The following is an 18,922-nucleotide window of genomic DNA, read 5'->3' on the forward strand; positions in this document are numbered from 1 at the left end:
CTTATTTATTTCTATTGTTTAATTAAGAGAATCCGTGCATTTTAAGGGTGCCACTCGCATGTAGTAATGCCTATAATGTGTAGGTGTGATTGTGTGCTTCCATTTTCCATTTTCGGATAGATGCCAATCCATCGCACCACAATGGGGCGGGGCCCTTCCCATCCATGATTGTTAGAGATCTTTCTAGAAACAGATTACGTGGCAACACCTAACCCTCTCTATCTCCAGTATAACCTTCTCTACTCTTCCCTCATCTTCTTCGAAGTCGAAAACCAGAACCAGCCATTAGCGCTGAAGCATCCATCCCTTCTTTATCTTCCTCAGCTTCTTGCGTTAGGGTTAGGGTTTATTAGCTCTTCTTTCAGAGCTTGATTTCTCTCTTAAACCTAAACCTAACTTCTTTGTTCGAATTCAATCTCTCTCTCTCTCTCTGTCTCTTTGCCAAAACCCTATTATAAATACCAAGTTAGGCTATTTTGAGGAATCCTCGTCGACAATGGCGTCTGCGGCTCAAATTCACATTCTCGGCGGTTCTGCGTTTCCATCCCCTTCGAAAAAGTCCGGTGTTGGGAATGGAAGGCCTTCAAGAACTGTTTTCTTCGGACAGGGATTAAATGGCAGCGGCGCTTCGTTTGGGATTCCACAGTCGGCTTTCCTGAAACTTAAGAGAAATAGCAGGAGAGAATATGCAGTTGGTCCTGTTCGGGTTGTAAGCGAGAAGGTTGTCGGTATTGACCTTGGGACGACGAACTCAGCAGTGGCGGCGATGGAAGGTGGGAAGCCGACAATTGTTACTAATGCTGAGGGTCAAAGAACGACGCCTTCGGTCGTTGCGTACACGAAGAACGGAGACCGACTTGTAGGGCAGATTGCGAAGAGGCAGGCGGTTGTGAATCCGGAGAACACTTTCTTCTCTGTGAAGAGGTTTATTGGAAGGAAGATGTCTGAGGTAGATGAGGAATCGAAGCAGGTTTCCTATAGAGTGGTGAGAGATGAGAACGGTAATGTCAAGCTTGAGTGCCCAGCCATCGGCAAACAGTTTGCTGCCGAGGAGATTTCGGCGCAGGTATCTCCCCTCTCTCCCCCTCTCTTTCCTGTCACAGTAGCACTCTATTCCGCGCTATTCTTTCTGAATTCTTACCACTCTGGTATATCTAATTCTTTTCTGTGTTTGAACTGCATTTGTTATACTTCAAGCTTATTTTTGCATGCGTTTTCTTTGGTTGTAGCATTATTTATTCTGATTAGTCCATGTGCATGGTACACTACAGTCTTTGAACTATCTCTCTTCTTGTCTTCAATGTACATAGTAGTAAGTAGACAAAATCCTTGAGCTCTGGATGATTTCTCAAAAAGCTAACAAAATCATTTCTTCTGAAATATTCAACCGGGGTTTCCTGTAAAATATCCCATCTAGATTTTAAATCCTTATGGTCCCTCACCTTATTAGCAAGCAACCGAAACACATCCTTTTTGGCACCTTACTTTTGCAACAAGAATATTATGAACAAATTAGTAAATCTGTGTTAACAAAGCAACCAAAGTACTGCATTTAAAGAATTATTCTCAGTTCAGTCAGCCACAACACATTTTTGTTAAATATTCTCAACTCATAAAACAATCTTGAGAAAATGGTTATTCTCAGTCTAGCATTGTAGAACTTCTCCAATATTTGAAACAAAAAAGAAATCCAACTTCCTCATATGCAGTAACCAACATTTTATTTTACATTTTACGTACAGATGAACGAAGAAGATTAGTGCTGGTTTTCTAATTACCCATCATGAAGAAGAGTGAAAAATTCATGCACCCAAAATTTAAAAACAAAATGGGTTATTTTAGTCTGTGTGAAAGGTGATGAAACAAAATAGTAGTTTCAATTTTCAGACATACCCTGAAGAGAATAGAAAGACAAATCCTTTACTCTTCAGAAACACAACATGGAAAAATCAGAATAAGGATTTTACCTCCATAAAAACAACCAAGGACAGATTTCAATACAGAGATTGAGCTGGGACAGTCCAGCCTTTAACCCTAATCTTTTCAGATATTACTGACAGGGAAGGGACCCCAAGACTATTCAGCATTATTTTTCTTCTCCTCCTATTATTACCTTTACTCTCTCTCGATCTACAACTACTCCATCCTATGGTGGTATATATTTCTTCCCAGGGGAACTAGGGGGACAAAACCTGTAGAGGTGGTCCAAGGGTCAATGCTTCAGTCCTGCAATTCCTCAGAGACTGAATGGTGATGTCCAAACCTTGAGGGTAACTTGCTATCAGCCCATCCACTGATTTCCAAACCTATAGAACCACCACCTAGCTTAGTTTTTCCAAAGCCTGGGTCCTAAGATAGACATAGGTAGCTGAAAGTTTGCTGAACAAGTCTAGTGATAAGAACAAAACTAAGGTGAACTACCCTATGGTTTAAATCTGAACCCAAAACCTGGGCAACCCTAACCCGCAACCATTCAAGATTAAAGCCAGTCTTGAGATTGCAAGACCTTTTCTTTATTAAGAATCCAAATTGGGTTCAACACAAGATTGTCTAGCCTGGGTAACAACTCTGAGATCTAACAATTAGGAAAATGATTTTAGAAAGGCATTGGTCTAAACATGTATCAGAATGGAAAAGATATTAATACACTTCTTGAAATACCAATGTCATAGCAAATTACAAGATGAAAACATACTTATGTAAACCCAAGAGTGCTGATATATATGAAAGATGAATCTGTCAAATTCTGTTGCCTATAAAAAAAAAAAAACAAAACAAAAAGATTAGAGGATTTGAATGGGCCACATAGAGCCTGTTTTTTTGGCCAGTTGATCTAGCCATCTTCCAGTTATTTCTATTTTCACTTTTCAGATATTTGTCCTAGTCTTTATCACCCCTCTATATCATTTGAACAATATATGAGCAATAAGATGGTAATAGAAAATATAGAAAAAATTCATTCTTTTGGAGATAGAATATACTAGCAATTCCTTCGGAGCAAGAATTTGCAGTTTCAATAGCTTCATCACTTGATACCTAGAAATTACACAAACATCATAAGATAATAAATAGTAAATCAAATATTATGCAGAAGTAGAAACTACATTGATGAATTATAGGAAAAGGAAAACGAAATTATACTGCAGTTCAAGGGCCTCCATGGCAGCCAAAGGACCATGACCAAGTTATTCTGTCCATGGATCCTAGGACAGTACAAGATTATAAGATGAGTGCTTTAACCCTATCCAACCTGAAGCTTACAATCTACTGATTACAAGCTCATGAGGACCTTGTAACCCCACTAACTCATTAACAAAGGGTTAATATCTCAAGGGGGTTGTTTAGCAATCAATCAACTTTACGTCAATGTCTTTTGCTTAATATGAAGATAAATTCACATGTTCACTGAAAAGATCACAAAGGTTTTAAAGGTTTACATGAAGAATATCAACACATTTTTCTAAAGTTTTCATATTTCAAAGTAATCTTGGTCTTGCTAATGTCAATTACCATACCTAGTAGAAATGGGTCACCATCCTTGTGTAGCTCTTTTTTTGGTATGAACCATCTAATTATAACATAAACAGTGAAAGACCCATTAACTACCTGCTAGCTAATTTAAGGCCTTGAATCCCAATCAATCTTGTATTCCAACATGAAATCGAAAATTGGAAGATAAGCAGGTGGTATGAATGGAGATTCAAGGGGTTGAGGCAAGAAGAAATTTTTTGTGCGACTATTTGGTGGGAAGATTCTGGTGGAGGGTAGGGGTTCAAGAAGCTGTTGGACGAGCTTTTTCTCTTCATCTTTCTTTCTAGATTAGATGCAAAATGGATTCTTGATAATGGACCATGCAAATGGGGAGAAATCCACTCCTCGATTGGTGGGGAGCTAGTGCAGATTGCTTCTATTTGGAATCGAGTGAGGATTTTGATCGTTCGGATTCTACCTGGATCAGGGTGTTTGGTTTGCCTTCGCTTCTCTGGTGTCCGAGTGTGAGCAAAGTGATTGGAGATGCATGTGGAGGGTTCCTAGAAACGAACAATTCTCCTATTGAGTTGGCTACGTGTGAATGGATTGGAATGAAGGTGAGGAAGGGTGATATGATCCCTGATAAGGTTGAGATTGTGGATGGGGAATCTCTCTTCTCTGTTTGCATTTGGCCTGAAATTTTATCGTCAGTTCGAAGGTGGAAGATGGTGAGCCAAATAGAAGATAAAGCTCAAAAGGAGAGAACGAGTTTGGTTGTTTCTAAGACAGTTGTCTTAGAAGATGTTGGTGAGAGCTCTTTGCCGCAAGGACCTTTGAGAAATGGCCAACTTTGAGTCGTCTCGTCGATGAGGGAAGAAGGGAATCTTGACCTTAACCTGAACCATTCAATTTTGGAACCAATGGAGGGCCAAGATTTCATCTCAAGAGATTGTCTTGAGGGAAGTGCTCCTTTTTCGAAGATGGGGAATATTGGGGGAGGTGCGATGGTTGAAGAAATAAAGAATTTAATTAGAGAATGTTTAAAAGAAATGCACGTGGTGCCCATAGAGGAGAATTCGTTGAGCAAGTTTAAAGAGGCCAGACAACCATAAGGGATTGGGGATTGTGTATGTGTGGTTTTCTCGAAACGAGTCTAGGACCTCGATATGGGTCAAAATAACCCAAATACTCGACCCACCCATGAGCTTAGAATAAATAAACTTACAAAATCTGCTAGTGAACCAAGGTGGTCCAATGGCAAGCAGATACTGTGCAACCCAGTCCGGTTGGAGCTGGTGTGGCTTAAACCTCTTATGCAAACTGAGATGAGGGAGCTCGAGGCTTCAGTACAACTGTTTTCTCAGTCTCTTGACGTTGAGAACCGAGGTGATAGCCAGGATGTAGCGACTTACCCCTCTCGTCATTGATCATTCTGGGCTGGCGAGTTCGTCGGAGGTAGATCATCGATGACAGCAACAAAATTTTCTTCCCATGGTGCCTGTGAATGCCAAGCTGTTGGAGGTGACACATCTAGTAGTGATGGATTTAGAGGGTCAAAACGAAAATTTGGCGGACAGTCTTGAGCAACCTAAAATGCTGAAGAAAAGAGATTGGAGCCCTGTTGCGATGAAGCGAAGTGAAGATAATCATCAGAAAGAAATTAAGGACAAAACAAATTTCGTGGTAGGTTAGGAAGGTAAGTCGAGTAACAATTCTATTAAATCCTTCCTCTTGGGTTACATTAACGCTATTGGGTCTAGGGAATTTTCTGGGGGGTTTCTATTGGAGGGTATGGAAGCAAAAATAGTAAAGTTTTTGGAAGAGATTGAGTGAAGAATTCTTATGGAGAGGGGAAAAATGGTGGCAAAAAAGGTGGGGCAAATTTGAAGAGAAATAAGGAAATGATGAGACTAACATGGGGCTTGAATGATAAGGTGGGGAGCAATGAAGGGGCAGTAAGGGGGTCGAAGAAAATTTGGGACTTGGGGTGGTTGTTTTCTCGATTAGTTCTATCTATGGGTTTAAGAATTTTATCTTAAGAGTGTAAGAGGCCTGGGGTTGGGTAGAAGAAGAATGGTGGTTTGTGATTCTTTGAAGATGTCGAAATCGAAGATAGTACTGCTTCAAGAAACAAAGTTGGAGAAGATAGATGCTGGTATTATTCGAAGTCTTTGGGGGAAGGTCAGGTTAGATGGAAAGCAAAGACAACTACTGGGAGTGCAGGGGGGCTTTTGTGTCTTTGGGATCCCTCTTTATGTAGCCTAATTTCTTGTAGCATTGGGAATTTCTCAATTTCTTTACTCTTGAAGCTTCAAGATGTTAATATTATCCAAATCAGAAATGTTTATGGGCCAACAGTTTCAAATCTCAGGGTGGGCTTTTGGGAGGAGTTATCAGATATGAGAGGCTCTTTAACCCATCCTTACGATTGGTGGTGATTTTAAGAACACAAGGAGTGGAAGAACTAGGTTGATGAGGCAGTTTGCAGATTTTATCAATAATCAAGAAAACCCCACCCTTGTGAGGTTGGACAGATTCTTGGTTTCTTCAAAACTGGGATGATATCTTTCCTGACTTTAGGCAGATTATCCTTCCCAGACCTGTTTCCGATCACAGTCCTATCTAACTAATATGTGGTCATAGGGAGAAAATCAAAGCTCCTTTTAAATTTGAAAATGCTTGGTATGAGGAAGACAATCTTATTCCTTTGATGAATTCTGTGTGGGAAGATATTCAGGTGGAGGGATCAAGTTCTTTTATCCTGGCAAAAAAACTGTGTACTATCAAAAGAATATTAAAAATTTGGAGTTTGGAGAAAAAGTTAAGTTTGGGGATTGGAAAAAAAGCTGAAGAGATTGATAGAGCTGAAGAAATGCCAATTTCTGAAGAGTTGAGGCTGAAAAGATCCCAAGCAAAAAATAGCTTTGACAAATTGGTTGTGAAAGAGGAAATTAAGTGGAGACAAAGAGCTAAAACCACTTGGTTAAAGAAGGGTGACAAAAACACATATTTCTTTCACAAAATGGCAAATGCCCAAGCTAGAGCTTCATCTATCAATAAGTTGGTGTGGGAAGATAGGAGCAGGGACTCAGATAGAGAGATTCAATTAGTAGCAACTTCCTTTTATAAAAAGCTCTATAAGGAAAATTGGATGTATAGACCCTTTCCTTCTAATCTTCCTTTCAGGCAGCTGAGTGAAAATCAGAAATTTTGGCTTGAGAGACCTTTTACAGAAGAGGAAATTAGTGCTGCAATTAAGAAATTAGAAGGAGATAAATCGCCTGGGCCGGATGATCTCACAAACTTTTCTATATGAAATGTTGGAATTTTGTGAAAGAAGACTTGATGAAAGTGTTCCAGGCGTTTCATTCAAATACCTCTCTGCAAAGAAGCTTGGATGCCACATTTATAATCCTCATTCCAAAAATTGATGGGGTTGTGAACATTAAGGATTTTAGGCCAATCAGACTCCTGCACAGTTTTTATAAATCTTGGCTAAAGTTCTGTCAGAAAGAATGAAAAGGGTGTTAGGCCGCGTAATCTCCAATAACCAGAGTGCTTTTGTGCCAAGGAGGCAGATGGAAGACTCAATTCTAATTGCCAATGAGTTAATTGATTCCAGAAGAAGAGAGGGAACCCCGGGTGTGATTTGTGAACTCGATATTGAGAAAGCTTATGATTTCATCAACTGGAATTGTCTGGATCGTGTGTTAGATAGTATGAATTTTGGACAGAAATGGAGAAACTGGATCAGAGTTTGTGTTAAAACCCCAAAATTTTCAATCCTAATTAACAATCAATTACGGAGTTTTTTGGTAGCTAAAGGGGTCTGAGGCTGGGAGATCCTCTGTCCCCTTTGTTGTTCATGTGTCATTGGAAATTCTCACACTTTTTAGCAAGAAGGCTGCAGAATCTGGTTTATGGAATGGGTTTGCAATCTCTCCTGGAAAGGAGAAAGTCAATATCCTCCGATTTGCAGATGATACCCTATATTTTGTGGATGCTTCTATGACTCAATTGGATTCAGTTCTTGGGATTCTGAGCTGGTTTGATGTGGTGTCTGGCCTCTAAGTCAACCTGAGTAAAAGTAAGATCATCCCAGAGGGCCATGTTTCAAATTTTGAAGAGTGTGCAAAAGTGATGGCTTGTCAAACTAATTTCCTCCTGGTAAATTATTTGAATATTTATCTTTTGGAGGTTGGGTTACATTGATTAAGAGCACCCTTTCCAACCTCCTACTTATTTCCTATCTCTTTTCCCCATCCCAAACAAAATTGCAAATAGGCTGGAGCCTCCAAAGGAATTTCTTATGGAGGGGTTGGGAAGATGAAAAGAAGATTCACATTGTAAGGTGGGTGCAAGCCTGCCTTCCTAAGAAAGTTGGTGGGCTGGGAATAAGAAAGGTGAAGGAATTTAATTCTGCCCTTCTTAGTAAATGGTTATGGAGATTTGCTTCTGAGGGGAATGCATGGTGGAGAAGTCTTACTGTGGCAAAATATGGAGTGGTCTGGGGTGATTGGAGATCTAAGGAGCCTCATCCAAATGGGGCTAAATGACCTTCCCAGTTGTGCCCTTCCAGATCTCAGGTCCAGTGCCCTTAGCTAGCTAATATAGTCCCACTTCAATGAAGGTAAAGAAAACTTGATTTTTGAGAGATACATGTAAAAGAAGTAACTCCAAACCAGATTAACCACAGAAAGTTAACAACCATTGCCATGAAATGTGGTCAGGTTAGTCTGCTCATGATTGGCAGTGGCAAAATTAGAAGCACTGGAGCATCTCCCCACAATTCTGTAATGATCCAACATGAGGGGGTTGCACCAGATAAAATGATAGGGGATCACCAGGGGCAATACCCTGTCTAATGATCCAACGCTTCCAATGTCTCCCTCACACGTAGCAATATATGTACACCTTCCACTCTTAGAAGTTTGAATCAAACTGCAAATTTCACATAAAAGACAGGAATTACTCTTCAATAAAAAATAAATGAATCAACCTCTACTTATTTTGAAACTTGCATGCCTTACACAACTGACATAACCCACCAGAATGAGTATGAGATAGTAAAGAGAGCATAAGAACATAAGACAGGGAACCAAGATCAAGGAAGGTATTGGTAAGAAAATAATGGTATATGTTATAATTTACTGATGAATTCTGGTAATTTTCTATAATTTATGCAGATTTCGTATAATTTCTAGGAATTTTCAATAATTACTGTTAATTTATGAGAAATTTGAATAGTTTCAATAATATTTGGAAATTTTTTATAATCCGACTTGGGATAACTCATAGCGGGAAACTGGAGACTAATCACTCATATTGGGGTTAGATATGCATACACGGGCATGAACAGCTGCTAGTGTTGAAACCTCCTAGCTACAATAACAGCTGAAGCCTAACAATAAAAGGTGAGTTCACAATCTTCAATTGTTGGCAGTAGCTAGAAGAAGACAACTTAAAAATAGTGTGGACGACACTATGAAAGTGAAATTATTAACAATAAATAGGGCAAATGACGAATGGTTGCATTCTTCTTGATAAAAACCTAAAAATAGAAAGCTAGGATCTGGCTCGTTGTCCTTTGTGTCTATCACTATCATCAATTGATTAGTCTCCATTTCACTAAATGAAAAAAGAATACAGACGACCTCTGAACTTCGAGGATCCCCTGCTACTCGCAACTACCGGACAAAAGGAATTAAAAGGAAAGGTTAAACAATTGTTTCTTTCTTGTTTTGTCAAAGTCGGATAATCAAAACTGCAATCCATTAACAAATTACAGATTTCTTATTCTTCAATAAATATTACGAGATCATAATCAGTTTTTCAATCATAATCATCGAGAAATCGAGAGAAACTACCTAATGCCAGCGTCAGTGTTGGAGTAAGTGCGAGAGAGAAATATGACAGGAAGAGTGTGAGAAAGGGAAGAGTAGGGGGAAGTAGCACCCTAATTCTGCTTGTAGCGGCAGTCTGTCCTGTCTTTAGCAGCAGTTTTAAACGACTGCCACTATAAAATATTATTTGTAGCGGCAATCACCAATTAGCTTCTTTCAAAACTGCCGCTATTTAATCAATTTTCTTGTGGTGTTTGATATGTCTTCTTGCTTAGGATGTATGGATGTTATTTTATCGGGAAAGAAGGTCCAGAGTAGGAAGTTAAAACTGTGCCTGTTCTCTTTTGTTTGTTCATTTCGCCAGAGAACTATAAAGGTTTTTGATGCTGTGTTAAAAGCAACTTTCTGTGATGCCGTAACTAAGGATAAAAAGTTGAAGCTTTCATGTTAAACATGTTTTTGAGGAAGTCTTAAATGTAATATCTTAAACATTTATATTTTGTTGCTGGATGAGAAATTGAGAAAATGTTTCTGCAATAGTTTTCTGACCATTTTGCTCAAGAATGCGTTTAGCTTGTTTTGTTATTTTACACATTCTCTAATAATTAGGAAGAAATTGGTTCTCCATCACTTCTTCTCCGAACTGCTGAAAGTAGTGCCTCAGTGTTTGTGTTGTAATCTTTCTTTTTGTGGTGAAAGTTTTCTTGGAGTTGCTATTACCATCAACTGTTATCATACTTCAAAAACTTAAATGATTATCTACTTCTTGGTTTGCAGCATTTACTTGAGGTCCTTGGCACTGTTGTTCATGTTTGTCATTTTCTCTTGGTAAAAAAAACTTAGCCTCTTTCCTTCATTTGCAGGTATTAAGGAAACTTGTAGATGATGCATCCAAGTTTTTGAATGATAAAGTTACCAAGGCTGTAGTTACAGTACCTGCTTACTTCAATGATTCGCAAAGGACAGCAACAAAAGATGCTGGTCGGATTGCTGGTTTAGAAGTTCTCCGTATCATCAATGAACCCACTGCTGCTTCACTGGCATATGGGTTTGAAAAGAAGAACAATGAAACCATTCTAGTATTTGACCTTGGAGGTGGAACATTTGATGTATCAGGTATTAAGACTATCCAAAACACTCCATTTCCAATTTCTTTGTCATTTTAGTATGCAAAATTCCAGATTTTCTTTATATACACCCAGGTTTCAATTTATCTATAACCTTCCGCCTATGGAATGATAGTTAAATTGAACTTTATCTTTGACTTGGTAATATGGCATTAAAAATATTATACTGCTGTAACTATAATGTATATTTTTGCCATAAGTATCCCCATCTGACCTATGTTGGATACTCATATCTTGAGACTCCATTAAATTCTTGTTCTGCAATTTCATAAAGTACCTGTAACCTCTAAATGTGGTAGGGAAAGACAAATTAAGCTTTTCTGATGATAAAAAGGATCATATACCTTTATCTTTTTATTTACTCATTAAATCCTTATCTGTCCCTTGCTAAGTACTCAGATTCTGATACTTAGAAAACCTTTATGCTACAGTTCTGGAAATCACACCATTAGCATGCAATATGTATGACTGACTGATCAAAATGTTTAACTTTTTCATAATTGCAGTTCTTGAAGTTGGAGATGGAGTGTTTGAGGTGTTGTCTACATCAGGAGATACACATCTGGGTGGAGATGACTTTGACAAGGTTGAGCTTATGTTCTTTTTATTATTCAAATTGCAACCAATGTGGTTGTGTTTGATTTCTGATCCATTGGTTACTGAACCTGTCTGCTGTTGGTAAACACAAATAGAGAATTGTTGATTGGCTTGCTGATAACTTCAAGAGAGATGAAGGCATAGGTCTTCTGAAGGACAAACAGGCTCTTCAGCGTCTTACTGAGACAGCTGAGAAAGCCAAGATGGAACTCTCATCTTTGACTCAGACAAATATAAGGTGTGAAATGCGTTTATTTTCTTTCTTGCCTGCTTGTTTGCATGCATGCGTGCCAATACATGTCTATTTACAGATGTTATGTGTAACCGAAAATTTATTATTGCCTTTTCCAGTTTACCTTTCATTACTGCAACTGCCGATGGTCCGAAACATATTGAGACCACCCTTACAAGGGCCAAGTTTGAGGAGTTGTGTTCAGACCTGCTTGATAGGTATGCACTACACCATTTACCAAATATTAATTATTATATGTTGGATTCTTTGGATAGATTGTGTTTTAGTTGGCCCTTACTGTGAATTAGTTTTGAGTTGCTGGTGTTTTTATGTTGCATTTGGCTTGCTTTCAGAGGATCAATTCCAATGATTTTTGTGACTCTAAGAATCCCTTTTAAGTTTGGATTTATGAAAATTATTGGAACTAATTCTTTTTATCTTATTATGCTTCCCATGATATTGATATTCTTACTTTAAAATTACAATTCCTTGCTGCTATAGGTGTCAAAGCAGCTAATTTCTGAGAAATATTGCAGGCTTCGAACTCCAGTAGAAAATGCATTGAGAGATGCAAAGCTTTCATTCAAAGATCTGGATGAGGTGATACTTGTTGGTGGATCAACACGTATACCCGCTGTACAGGAACTTGTAAAGAAAATGACAGGAAAAGATCCCAATGTTACTGTAAATCCTGATGAAGTTGTTGCTCTTGGGGCAGCAGTTCAGGTCAGCTCGTTTTACTTTCTGATCTGTTCTAGTTTATCATCCCGTTAGGAGATTGACATGCTGTAGCTCCATTCCTGTTTCTAAAAGTGTTATGAAGTTGCAGAGTTAATAAGAATGTTGGCATTCGATAGGTATTGGGTTTGATTCTTTTATTTAATTATTTAAATCAAACTGCAACTCCTTAATTTTTCAGGCTGGCGTGCTGGCTGGAGATGTAAGTGATATTGTTCTCTTGGATGTGACACCATTATCTCTGGGTCTGGAGACACTGGGTGGTGTGATGACAAAGATAATCCCGAGGAACACAACATTGCCAACCTCCAAATCAGAGGTGTTTTCAACTGCTGCAGATGGGCAGACCAGTGTTGAGATCAATGTTCTTCAGGGTGAGAGAGAATTTGTAAGGGATAACAAATCTCTTGGTAGCTTCCGCCTGGATGGTATTCCTCCAGCACCCCGTGGTGTTCCCCAGATTGAGGTGAAGTTTGACATTGATGCCAATGGTATCCTTTCTGTCACGGCCATTGACAAGGGCACAGGGAAGAAGCAGGACATCACCATCACTGGTGCTAGCACCTTGCCCTCTGATGAGGTATGACTTAGAAACTACTTGGACCTAAATTGCTTTAATTTAGTTTCAGTGGCCACAAGTCACAGGGCAGTAATGTCAAAATTCTATTGGATTCAAGAGCTCATGCTCATTTCAGTGCAGTAGTTTTTCGGTAGGAAAAATGCATATTGATGAGAAGTTGCTTGTTTTGAACTAGAGTTCCTAGTTTATTGTATAATTTCTTCATCTGCGCAGCAGTAACTTTTGCATTGGGGGTAAGGAGAAGTAACTGATCTCCCTGCCCCAATGATAGCTCGGTGCCCATGCACATGCGGGAGGTTGGGCTGATGGCCCAAAATTTGATGCAACCAGATGTTCTTTAGCTATGTCCTGGCTTTCCCTTATTTCTATTCCTGCATGTGTCTATAGTGATATATCCTTTTTGGAAGTAGGTTTCAGATGTTATAGCTTGTATTTAGATGGCTTCACCACTGTTAGGACTAGTTTAAGCGTGCCACCAATACATGCCTGCTATGTTGTTCTGATGTTTTATTGCTAAAAACTTGCAGGTGGAAAGAATGGTGAAGGAAGCAGAGAGGTTTGCTAAGGAGGACAAGGAGAAGAGGGATGCCATAGACACAAAGAACCAGGCAGATTCAGTTGTTTACCAGACAGAGAAGCAACTGAAGGAACTTGGAGACAAGGTTCCTGCTGCTGTGAAGGAGAAGGTAGAAAGCAAGCTTGGAGAACTGAAGGAAGCAATTTCTGGTGGGTCAACCCAGGCGATGAAAGATGCTATTGCTGCGCTCAACCAAGAAGTAATGCAGCTTGGGCAGTCCCTATACAACCAAACTGGGTCACCTGGTGCTGGGCCTGCACCTGGTGGAGAGGCCGGGCCTTCTTCAGGATCAGCTGGCAAGACGCCTGATGGTGATGTGATTGATGCGGATTTCACTGATAGCAGTTAGATAACGAGAAGAGGAGGTTGATAATTCATAATTGATGGTCGCACTTTAGCACGCTATGGGTTTTTGTTCTTTCCCATTAGGGTGTATATATGATTTTGAAAGTATGGATTGATATCGGGGTGATTTCCTTTTTTTCTGTATTTATTTAGAGACCCCGATTTTGGATAGAGGTGAAGGGTTAGAAAGAATTAGTGGTGTTCACTTTTCTGCCACGAGAAACTAGACCCCATTACTTTGCATGGACTATCAGCTGCATGGAGCAAGGTTCAAAGTGTCGATACATATCAGCCTGTGTCGGCCAATACGTATTGTTCCGGGACCCCTCTGATATGCTCCTGTAGTGGGTGTATTGGGGGTCTGAACGGTTCCGGTGGTGGGGGCGGCCTAAAACAATCCCCTGAACTGGTTTCAGAAAAAAAAAACAGTATTGATTCGTTCGATATTTTGAACCTTGGCATAGAGACGTGTCATAGTGTTTACATCGCTGGGTTGATCATCTAATTTTTATAACCAAAATAGTCAAGTGCCATGTCTCATATGTGACCATTGTAACTGTCTCACAGTCTGTTTTGTAACAGCCTAATGGTTGGTTAGGTTGTTCCATTGCCTATGAAACATACAACTTTTAAGTGCCATCTACTAATCAGATTCTCGGTGGATGTTGTCTGTCGAGAAAGTACGAGTTAACCACCTTTCAAAGTTCAAACTCGTTCAGCTTGAATTGGGCTTTTGTTGATAAACCAAGTTCGTTTGGGAAAGCCGAAGGCCGATGACAGTGCACATGGCTAGCTTCTTTAAACTGCATTTGATCCAGATGGCCCAAATAGGCCGTCAGTCAGTCATTTGAATTGAAGGGCTGATGACCCAGATTCAGTGTTGGTTAATAATGTCCTTTCTCCGAAGAGCATACAAGGTGATAATCAATGATGTAAAGATTGTTTACAAAGTAAAACAAATGTATTCGCATTTTTGCATGCTTAAGATGAAAGAGTCCTTTACCGAAAAAAAAAAAAAACGAAAGACAGAAAGAGTCTGATCTTTCACTGCTTTACCTTGGAATGATGTTTGTCCAATATATTTATTGCGAATGGACTGTCTGGTCCGCATACTTGGTGAAAAATTCAGTACGAATATAAGTATAGGTGTAATGTGGGCCATGCCGGAGCTATGCGGCAGGTCAAGCTGTGCCAGTTATGTGCAGTGCTGGCCCATGGATAATCTGGCTCGTTTTATACCTATAAATGGAACAACTCTTGTCTCTTAATGCTCAGTAACATTGAGAAAAGACCAATGATCAGTTAAAGCCTCTCATACTTCGTAGCGTGGCCAGCAAATCAAATTGTATGTAGATAGAAAAGAATGATGGGGAATGGTCATACCTAGAACGGAAATATAATGGCTCATTGATACTTAGAAAACAAAATAAAATTAGGTTGGTTGGTGAAATGCCAACAAACTTGTGAAAAATCAAACCTCTACAACTTATTATTCCACCGTGAAAGGAATTCATTGAGAAAGGAGAAGGCAACTGGAGAGACGCAGGGGAATGATTTTGATGAATAAGGCATTTGGAGGTTCTTGATAGGGGTGGGCATTCGGTTTATTTCGCTGCATTTTTTATCAAATAAACCAAACCTTTTTAAACTCAACTTCTAATTGGAAAAGCTAAACTGAAATTTTCAATTCGTTTTTTCTTTTGGTTATTTTAGTTAAAACCAAATATATATTTCGATTAAAACATTTTTTTTTCAGTTAACTGAATTTTTAAATCTGAAGACCAAAACCCAATTCATTGAACTGATTTACCCCAAAACCAACACAATTAAACTGAAGAAACTGAAACCAAGGTTTCCGTTTTGGCTTTTCAGTTTCTCTCTAGGCCAAGGGTGTCCACTGACTGTCGGCTTAGCCTGATTTTCTTGTGATGATCTCTAGGTCAAGGGTGGGTTAGGGATTGTAGTGAAGTTGAAAAATTCAAGACTGAAGTAGCAATACAATTCCGAGACCCTTCGGATCTTCAGACCACAATACATTGTTTGGTCATGTTCATCCAGCTGCACCACAACACAACCGATGTTGGCTGGACAGCAGATCCAGACTCTCAATAAAATGCAAACAACCCAGCATTTACAATAAATTGAAGGCATCGCATAAACATTTTATTTATTAATTTCAAATGCTGACGCATTCATATTTCATAATTGGGAGTTGCATGCAATATGGTCACAATAATTTTTTTTTTTTTTCAAATTCAACCTGGATTTAAACGAGTCTGCATTAGCTGAATTTGATGGGTGTAATGAGGTCTGTGTAACCAATAATAATGCCCCATATCAGCCATAAAGTGGATATGCCCCACCATCACTCAATCTCTCACTTGGCATGTATGACTGATGTGGAGTGGGGCACTATTATTGGTTACACAGCCCTTATTACAGCGATTTTGGTTTTGTGGTGTATTGCTTGTAATTTAAAACCCAAAATAAATCCATGAATTTTTCGTTTCAAAAACATGTTTTTACTCTTGTGGTCTGGTATTACATTTAACAAAGCATAAAGTATTCAAAGAAAGATTCTGATTGAATGGATAATTAATGGATATCTAGTTGATTTTTTTATCTTAAATTTATTTTCATTTTTATTTTACTTTACCCAAATCAATTGATTTGAATGTGGGTTAGCATGATTCGTACAAGCTTTATACCAGAACTGGAGAGTGTATAGCATGATTTGTACATTATTTTACTAATAATGTTATTTTTCTCACTTAAAACTAATTTCTTTTCACTTTGTTTTCAGAAATTTTGTATTAAAAAAACATGCATTTTTTCTTAATATTTTAAAAAGAATAAAAGCATAAACCTTCATGGATATGGAGAATATCATCAGTGAGATATGCTTTTGCCATATTTTTTTGCTTACCTTTTGCTGATAGTCGTTTACCAAATTAAAAAAAAAAAACCCTTCTGATAGCTGACTCTTTAAAATGAAAACAGACAAGAAAAATAAGTTTTCACTTTTCAGATTGTGAAAATAGCTAGTGAAGATACATTATTACGTGGAACTCATTTTGTTGAGAAAACTACTTCAAAGAAAACGACCAGTTAGCAAACACCACTTAATGTTGGGTTGTTTACAGGCCATGAGGTTTGTTTTTTGTCCTATTTGAAGGCTTCATCTAAATCTCAAAAAATGGGTCCCAATGGTTCTACCCTTAATTTGCAAAAGCATTGATTCTTAAAACAAAATAATACATACATATTCTTGGTTGTTTTGGCTTGATTTATTTGCACTGGTGCAAAAGTATGGGAGTACAAATTCTAATTTCTATTTTTATTTTAACATTTACCTTATTTTGATTGTTTGCATATGAAATAAAGTAAAACCCTGAAGCAAAATAAAGAAATACCCAAAGCAAAAGTTAACTATGATCCATGCCTATTTAGCTGTGTGGGTAAGTCTAATTCATAAGAGCTTTAGTAAGATTTATAAAAGAACATCACCTTTTGTATTTCATTAAGTCATTTGTCTGGGCAAATGCACTTATCGGGGCAAGTGTTTTATGCTGTATTGGTTGTAATGCAAATAAATTTATACTGTTGCAAAACTATGACAGTGAAAAGGATTTGAGTGTAAATTCTGACCCATTTTTCTTTCAAATTTTAAATTATTTTGTTTGATTGTAGTACAAATAAAGTAAATGAAGACATGAAGGAGAATAAAGTAAAACTCAAAACAAATTTAAACAAGAATTTGTATTTTTTACTCCATGTATTTGTACTAGTGCAAATAAAATTGTACTGCAACCAAAAACAGCCTTATGGGAAAAACATTTACCCGAATAAGTGCACTTATCAATATTCTTTTATTCCACAAGTAAAATTATACAATAACCGTTTTATCCAATAAAGTGACATAAATGAAGGGACAATATTGTCCCATCACATATTAACAATTTTTGGCAAGGATGGGTAAATGATTTATCCAAGTCTCATATTAGGGTATTTTTTGCCCAACAAATGAGTCGCTTGGGAGTTATTCTTTTTAGTATGACCCATTAATACCAAAATACAAACTCAATTTATTTTTTATAGGACCCACCAAATTACTTGCCCCCACTTTTTGGAAAATGAATGGGGCCTATGTACAACAAACTAAATAATGGATCAAGCAAGCTTATTTTATGAAATATATTTTCTTAACTAACAAAATGTTTTCATTTTATTGCTGATGTGGCATATTTTAAAAACAAGAAAACAAAAACATCTCAGTGTTGAATAAAATGCCCCATCAGTAAACATATGGTAAAGAAAAAAAATTTATAACTAGAAAAAGAGTTTCTGTTTATAATGTTTATTAGTTAATAATAATTAAAAGAAATACAATAATAGAACATAAGTAGCACTTGATTGATTCTACTAACTGTTTTGGGTAAAATTGGGCCCAAGATCTCCTGGTGGGTTTATGAACTAAATCACACTAAAACAGGGTCTGATATATAAAGAACTTGCTATCTCATTTGTGTTAATGAAAGTAAAATGCCTTCCTTTTTCTTAATACTGTAGAGTCTCTAAAAATATATAAAAAAATGCAAATTTCCTGTTTTCAGATCTTTTTTGAGATATTTTTGAATGCTAACCTAGGGCAAAAATTCATTCAACTTCAAACTTGGTTGCATCTCCCAATAAATAAGTGATCATATTAGAAACAAGAAAGAGCAAAGCAAGCCAATCAAATGTGCCACACCATTTGCTTTTTTTCTGCCTTTTAGAAAACTAGATTTCAATTTTATTAAACACCACCTTAATTAGGGCCCTACTTATGGTTCATTACATCATTTTTTTTTCTGTTAAAACATTACATTACATTGCACTAACTGAGCACTAACTGAAGATATTAGTGCATCAAAGATTTCGTTCCCTTGTGATAGAATCATCATCATCATCATCATCTATGCTTCTTGCACAAAAAAAGGGTATGCATCATAGCACCCAAAAACTTTGGCTGCCTGAGAACTTCCTTTGCATGGCAAGCAACCAATATTATTTTTGCCATACAATTAAAGGAGCGAGTGGAAGCTCCCAAACAACCAAAGTTTCTCTCTCTCGTCGTTGATTTGATTTATTGAGCCATTTTGAACTGTCACATGGTCAAGGTTCCTGGTCCGGTTCAGTCAAGACCCACCAGATGGTAAAAAATCATTTGACCCAGTCGGTTCGACTGTTGGTCCATTCAACCCGGTGATTGAGTCGCGTGTTGCATACTTAATTTATACAAACTTTTGAGATCTATGCATCCCAAGGAGCCTTGAGTGCCTTGTCCTTTTTTGGCCTCAAATTATAATTTTTAATATTTTATAAATAAAAAATAAAAATTAAACATAAAATAATACATAAAACATATTTATA

At 37.8% G+C, this 18,922-nt stretch overlaps 1 protein-coding gene across 1 annotated transcript; it reads left to right on the forward strand.

The window, feature by feature from the left end:
* The first annotated feature begins 241 nt into the window (after positions 1-241).
* LOC148871102 (stromal 70 kDa heat shock-related protein, chloroplastic-like) lies at positions 242-13,726 on the forward strand. Its single transcript, XM_088968145.1, has 8 exons — positions 242-1,066; positions 10,178-10,430; positions 10,948-11,027; positions 11,134-11,276; positions 11,390-11,488; positions 11,807-11,996; positions 12,190-12,588; positions 13,116-13,726. Exons 1-8 carry the CDS (start codon positions 497-499, stop codon positions 13,512-13,514), a joined length of 2,133 nt encoding a protein of 710 aa, XP_088824271.1. The 5' UTR covers positions 242-496; the 3' UTR covers positions 13,515-13,726.
* The last annotated feature ends 5,196 nt before the right edge of the window (positions 13,727-18,922 follow it).

Source organism: Nelumbo lutea, chromosome 2 (assembly GCF_056320005.1).
Source record: "Nelumbo lutea isolate HS-2025 chromosome 2, American lotus-T2T, whole genome shotgun sequence".
In the NCBI taxonomy this organism is placed as follows: Eukaryota; Viridiplantae; Streptophyta; class Magnoliopsida; order Proteales; family Nelumbonaceae; genus Nelumbo; species Nelumbo lutea.

Excerpts from the sequence above, each read along its gene's own strand:
- LOC148871102 (XM_088968145.1), top strand. The coding sequence starts at position 497 with ATGGCGTCTGCGGCTCAAATTCACATTCTCGGCGGTTCTGCGTTTCCA. Across the intron at positions 11,028-11,133 it reads GTGGAGATGACTTTGACAAG|AGAATTGTTGATTGGCTTGC; the intron begins GTTGAGCTTATG and ends AAACACAAATAG. Across the intron at positions 11,277-11,389 it reads TTGACTCAGACAAATATAAG|TTTACCTTTCATTACTGCAA; the intron begins GTGTGAAATGCG and ends TGCCTTTTCCAG.